Here is a 6,952-nt window from a genome sequence, read left to right as displayed (position 1 = left end):
TCAGATGCTCAACTGACTGAGTCACCCTGGCGTCCCTGAACATCCATTCTTAATAAAAACTCTCAAAAGAGTGGTTTTAGAGGGAACATACTTCAACATAATAAAGGGCATATATGAAAAATCCCCAACTAATATCATCTTCAGTGGGGAAAAACAGAGCTTTCCTCTAAGGTCAGGAACAAGATAAGGATGTCCCTTTTTACTACTTTTATTCAAGATAGTACTGGGAGTCCTAAGCACAGCAGTTAGAGAAGAGAAAAATGTGAAAGGCATCCAGATTGATGAGAAAAAATGTAAAACTTTTACTATTTGCAGATGACATGATACTACACATAGAAAACCCTAAAGACTCCACCAAAACCTGCCAGGATAAAAAAAAAAATTCAGTAAAGTTGTAAGATAAAAAATTAATACACAGAAGCTAGTTGCATTTCCATACACTAGTAATGAAAAGCAGAAAGAAATTTTTTAAAAATTCCATTTACAGTTGTACCAAAAAGAATAAAATAGAAATAAAATGAATAAAGGAGGCTGAACACTTGGAATCTGAAAACTATAAAACATGGATGAAAAAAATTGAACGTAACACAAATGAAAATACATGCTCATTGATTGGAAGGGCCAATATTGTTAAAATGTCTGTACTATCCAAAGCAATCTACAGATTTAATGTAATCCCTATCAAAATACCAACGACATTTTTCACAGAACTAGAACAAATAATACTAAAACCTGTATGGAACCACAAAAGAACTTACATAGAACAATCTTGAGAAAGAATAACAAAGCTGGAGGTATCACAATCGCAGATTTCAATATATACTACAAACCTCTAGTAGCCAAAACACTATGGTACTGGTCAAAAGTAGATACATAGACCAATGGAACAGAAGAGAGCCCAGAAATAAGCCCACACATATACGGTAAGTTAACTATAACAAAGGAGACACAAATATCCAATGAGGAAAAGACTGTCTTTATAAAGACAATCTCAACAAACGGACCTGAGAAAACCAGACAGCAATATGCAAAAGAATGAAATTGGACCCTTTCTTACATTATATAGAAAAATAAACTCAAAATGATAAAGGACATAAATATGAGACATGAAACCATAAAACTTCTAGCAAAAGTCATAGGCAGTAAGCTCTTTGGTCTTAGCGACATTTTTCTAGACATGTTTCTTTATATAAAGTAAACAAAAGCAAAAGAAACTGTTGTGACTACACCAAAATAAAAAGCTTTTGTACAGCAAACAAAGCTATATACAAAATTAAAAGACAACTTACTGAAAGGGAGAAGATTTTCATAAATGTTATATCTGATAAGCAATTAATTTTAAAAACCTACAAAGAACTTACATAAGTGGATTACAAATAAATAAATAAATAAATAAATAAATAAATAAATAAATACTGATTAAAAAAATGGGCAGAAAACTGGGTAGACATTTTTTCCAAAATGGCTACCAGACAGGTGAAAAGATGCTCATCATCATTAATCATCAGGAAAACAGATCAAAACCACAATGAGATGTCACCTCACACCGCTTCAAAATAGAATTAGAAAGACAAGAATTAACAAGGGTTGGCAAGGATGTGGAGAAAAAGGAAACTCCACACACTGTTGGTGGGAATGTAATTTGGAGCAGCTACTATGAAAAAAAAACAACAGTATGGAGTTTCATCAAAAAAAAAAAAAAAAAAAAGAAAGAAAAAAAATACCATATGATCCAGTAATTACACTGTTGGGTATTTATCTAAAGAAAACAAAAACACTAAATCAAAAAGATATATGCACCCCATATGATTATTGTAACATTATTTATAGTAGCCAAATACAGCAGCAACCAAATGTCTATAGAAAATGAATGGATAAAGAAGGTGGTGTGTGTGTGTGTGTGTGTGTGTGTGTGTGTGTGTGTGTGTGCATGTTTTATAAAAACATAATGGAATATTACTCAGCCATAAAAAGGAATGAAAATTTGCTGTTTGCCACATGGATGGAGCTAGAGAGTATTATGCTAAATGAAATAAGTTGGAGAAAGACAAATACCATATGATCTCACTCATATGTGGGATTTAAGAAACAAAACAAACAAAAGCCTTTTTTAACAAATATTGTTGGGAAAACTGGATATCATCTTGCAAAAAAAATAAAGTTGGATCTTTACCTTGACTGTATACAAAAATTAACTCAAAATGGGTCATAAAGCTAAACTCTTAGAAGAAAGCATAGCAGAGAAACTTTATGGCATTGAATTTGTAATGATTTCTTGGCTATGACAACTAAAACACAAAGAACAGAAGGAAAAAAACATAGATAAATATCACTTAATCAAAATAAATCCTGTGCACAAAAAGACACTTTTAGTAGATTGAAAATGCACGTCACGGAATTTGGGGACAATATTTCAGTCATGAGCCATGGATAGACACTATTCAAAAAGAAGATCTACAAATGGCCAATAAGCACATGAAAAGATCCGTATGGTCATTAAATCATTGAATTGAAAACCAAAACCACATAGTAGTACTTCACACATATTTGGATGGCTATTGCCAAAATAAAACAAAAAATAACAAGTATTTGTGAAAATGTGTAGGATCAGAACTCTGTATTTCTGGTGGGAATGTAAAATCGTGCATCCACATGGAAAAGAATATGGTGGTTCCTTAAAAAAATTAAAAATAGAATTAACATATGACCTGGAAATTCCACTTCTAAATAAATATTCTAAAGTATTGAAAGTAGGGGAGCCTGGGTGGCACAGTAGTTAAGCATCTGCCTTCGGCTCAGGGCATGATCCCAGAGTCCTGGGATCAAGCCCCGCATCAGGCTTTTCCGCTGGGACCTAATTCTTCCTCTCCAACTCCCCCTGCTTGTGTTCCCTCTCTCGCTGGGTGTCTCTCTCTCTGTCAAATAAATAAATAAAATCTTTTTAAAAAATAAAGTATTGAAAGTAGCATCTCAAAGAGATGTCTGTATGCCCATTTCATAGCATCGTTATTCATTCAATCACAACAGGACAAAAACTATATGATTCCATGTATATGAAATATCTAGAGAAGTTAAATTTATTGAGACACAGGGTAGAATGTGGTTGCCAGGGGTGGGGAAGGGAAGATGGTAATTATTTTTAATTGTGTCAAAGTTTCAGTTTTAAAAGAGGAAAATCTTCTGGAATGGATGGTAGTGATAGTTGCACAACAATGGGAATGGATTCAATAGTACAAAACTGTACAATTAAAATTAGTTAAAATGGTAAATTGTGTGTTGTGCATACTTAACCACAAGTGAAAAAATATTAAATTTGATTGAACTATTGATACACAAAAAACATGTTAGTATTAGATAATTTTTCTGCATTAAAAAAGTGGCAATTCCACAAGTTCACCTACTCTGTGGTTCCATTTATGTAACATCTATCAAAGGACAAAATTATAGAAATGGAGTTGGGATTAATGAACCCAAGAGCTAAGGAGAGGTTAGGGGTAGGAGTTAAGTGACTATTTAGGCAACGGAAAGGATCTTTAGTGATGGAACTCTTCCGTTAAGTTTTAATATCCTCTTTTGGATACATTAATTTTGACTGTTTTCTTCCGCTGCCGGCGGGTAAGGCGTGTATGGATACATTAATTTTGAAAACGTTACTATTCGGGAAAGAGCATAAAGACTTCTCAGACTCTCCTCTGCTTCACTTCATAAAACTGAAAGTGAATCTACACTTTTCTGAAAAAGTTTAATTAAAAAAATTTGAGTGACAGAGATTTATAATGATTTCCACGACAAGTTACATAAAGGTTAACAATGGCCTTTCACTGCTCTTGCTAATATCCAGTGTCTTCAAATTCCCTTAATTGATTTAATGACCCTGTTTAATTCCACATAAGACACTCAAAACAAATGTCAGCTTTTGTCATTTTATGAAATTTAATAATGTTCATCTGGAACAGTCAATGAAACAATAAAGAAACAAGTCTCATGTATAAATGTTTGACTCTAAGACATGGAAGAAAAATACAATGGCAAATGCAATCAGTTCACACTTTTAGTCACTATTCCCTCCATGTTACCTAGAAGTTTTTACAGAGCTAGAGAAAGCAAATAGGAAAATGTTTTGTGTTCAGTCCAGATTTACACATTTTCTTCCAACAGGGTATTATTTAGCTTATTCAATAATAATTACAGTTGATTTTAAAAACTTCAAACACTTTTTTTCCTGCACTAGATTTTATTTATTTTTCCATTATCTCTGAGACTTCAATCAAGAAATTATGTTTTTCTCCCTTTCTTCCCCAGAAATAACCTTCTTATTGCTCCTTTTGCATCTTTGTTTCTCAAGGTATAGATTAGAGGGTTTATAATTGGGGGAACTAGGTTGTAAAAGAGGGCCACGAATTTGTCAACATCTTTAGAGAAAGTCTGTTTGGGTTTCATATATATATAAATAAGGGTGGTATAAAAGAAAGAAACCACTGTCAGGTGGGACCCACAAGTCCCAAATGCCTTTTTTCTTCCTTCAGATGACTTAATGCCCATAACTGTCCAGGTGATGCATCCATAGGACACTATTATAAACAATAGTGGCAAAACTATAAGAATAATACTCACAACAAATATCACCTTTTTGTAAGAAGTGATGTCCCCACAAGCCAGCTGGATTGTTGGGGCTGATTCACAGTAAAAGTGGTGGATCATATTGTGGCCACAGCGCGGCAATGACATACCATACGCTGTGTGTGCTACCGAGTTGCCAAAACCAATTGCCCAAGAGGCTCCTGCCAGTGAACAGTAAATGTGAGGTGGCATTATGTTCATATAGTGCAGAGGCTGGCAGATGGCAGCATAGCGATCATAGGCCATGAAGGCCAGGAGGACACAGTGCCTCCCAGTCCTAGTGAGATGAAGAACTGCACCACACAGCCCACAAAGCTGATGGACTTGTCTTGGCCTTGAAGGTTGAACAACATCTGAGGTACAATGGTTGTCATGTGGCAGAGGTCAATTATGGAGAGATGAGTGAGAAAGAAGTACATGGGAGTGTGGAGTTGAGGATCCAGTTGAGACACCACAATGATGGCCCCATTGCCCACCAAGCTCAGGATGTAGAAGACTGAGATGATTAATAAAAGTACTTCCTCTAGCCAGGGCTGGTCCGAGAAGCCAACCAAGATGAAATATCCTTCTGCACTGGCATTGTTTATTTCCATTGCTTCATGAAATAAATACCAATAGAAAATTAAAGCTTTGGTCTATATAACACAACTGGAAAGGCTACATTTTCAGCTGGAATTAATGGTGCTGATGTCTCTTAAGATTTTAACAATTGAAGGCTAGTATTTTATACTATGAGTATTTCAAAGAAAATTGAGATTATCTTCTATGCCTTCATGCTGGAAAAACCAAGTTCATTGCTTAATTACATAGTGTTTGTTGAATTAAGGGAATTACTATAAAAGTATAACCTAGAAGATAAGTGATAAGTTTTTAGAACAATTATATGCTTTGTGTGTAATGACAGATATGTTCATTTGACAATATAAACCTTTTTCCTCATAAATCAAAAGGTAAAAATACTCCTACGCGTATCATAAAGTTTTTCCAAAGTGATATCCAACAACGTTGTTAAAAACTCAGCCCAAGACTGACTCATTATATTCTTTACTCAAAGGTAGCTATTATTATTGCTTTGAAATGTGTAATGTAAAATAAAGCATTCTATTTCTTTTACAAATTTTTATTTAAGTTCTAGTTAATTAACTAAATGTTCAATTTTTTAACTTCAATAAAATAATGTTCCATTTGGAATCGAAGTGACTCTAACAATCCATGCTAATTATTTAGCTTTTTTAGTGAAGTATTTCTCTACATTCTTTTATATAAACATTTTAGAAAGGAAAAATTCTGCATGTAATCTGCATGTAAAACAATGACAGCGCAAAGATCACACATCCTTGAGCATGCCTTATCTTCTCTTCAATTTCTTTCCTTTTTTTTCTAATATAGTTCCTGTACTGAGTCTATGGTTATGCAAATGTTCAGTGACTTTATGTCCCATTAAAAGAAAATTTCATTTGCAATGGAAACACTTTATATGGCCAGAGAAGATGGAAATTGGGGAAATATACTTAAAGAAGCACACAGAGAAACTAGAATTATGAGTTTTCGATTACACTAATTTTCTGTTTCATGAACTAACAAACTCACATAATTCTTTTAGGTAAAGAATAAGCATCGAGACCATGGACTTCTATTTTTCCAACAGCAGGCTGTGCATAGGTATAAATGTGTTCATTTTCCTACTCTTTTGCTTGTAAATGGATCTCTTTTTATAAACTAATGGTTTCCTTAATTTATACACACTACGATTCTGAGAGGATGGTAGTAGAAAGGTGACATTGTTCCTTGAAAAACTCATTAAGAATTAGAAAGAGAGAGCTTACCACTGAGCTTTCTGCATTGTCACATTAACCACTTAAAAGCAGCCACAGATTTCCCACGTGAGGGAGGAGTCGGAGTTCAGTTTGGTGAAGAACGTTTGGCCACTGTATCAGTTTGGTTCTTTTTTCTTATTTTAATGTTACTGAACAAAATAAAAACTACACAATCATTTTCTTCTGAAGTATATCCTTATTTTTACAATTGTTTTAATTTTCATGTAGAATTAAATATTTACTTTTCATCCAAATGTCTTTTGTGAGGTACTTATTCACCATGGACTTTGACTTACTGCAAAAATTGTTCTGAAAACTGAAGCCAAAATGAGTTATCAGGATGTTTGGTTTCTCTTCACTTGGAATTAGGACTGCTTGTGGTTAGGAAGAACTCAGGTAACCTAGAGAAATAAGAAAAAAAAGAATGAATGAGTAAAGGAAGACGTTGTTGTGCCTCTACTCTTAACCTGATCATGAAAGCAAGGAAATTGCGTTTTCTTTAAAAATTGCATATC

At 33.9% G+C, this 6,952-nt stretch overlaps 1 protein-coding gene across 1 annotated transcript; it reads right to left on the bottom strand.

Annotated features, from left to right (window-relative positions):
- Positions 1-4,817: 4,817 nt before the first annotated feature.
- On the bottom strand, positions 4,818-5,213 carry LOC123796512 (olfactory receptor 2B8-like). The gene has a single exon (XM_045804023.2). The coding sequence runs from the start codon at positions 5,211-5,213 to the stop codon at positions 4,818-4,820; it is 396 nt and encodes a 131-aa protein (XP_045659979.2).
- Positions 5,214-6,952: the final 1,739 nt, after the last annotated feature.

This window comes from Ursus americanus, chromosome 5, assembly GCF_024610735.1.
Source record: "Ursus americanus isolate L20-20 chromosome 5, mUrsAme1.1.p, whole genome shotgun sequence".
NCBI classification, from domain to species: domain Eukaryota; kingdom Metazoa; phylum Chordata; class Mammalia; order Carnivora; family Ursidae; genus Ursus; species Ursus americanus.
Note: the sequence above shows the minus strand (reverse complement) of the source record. Positions and strands in the feature narration are given on the sequence as shown.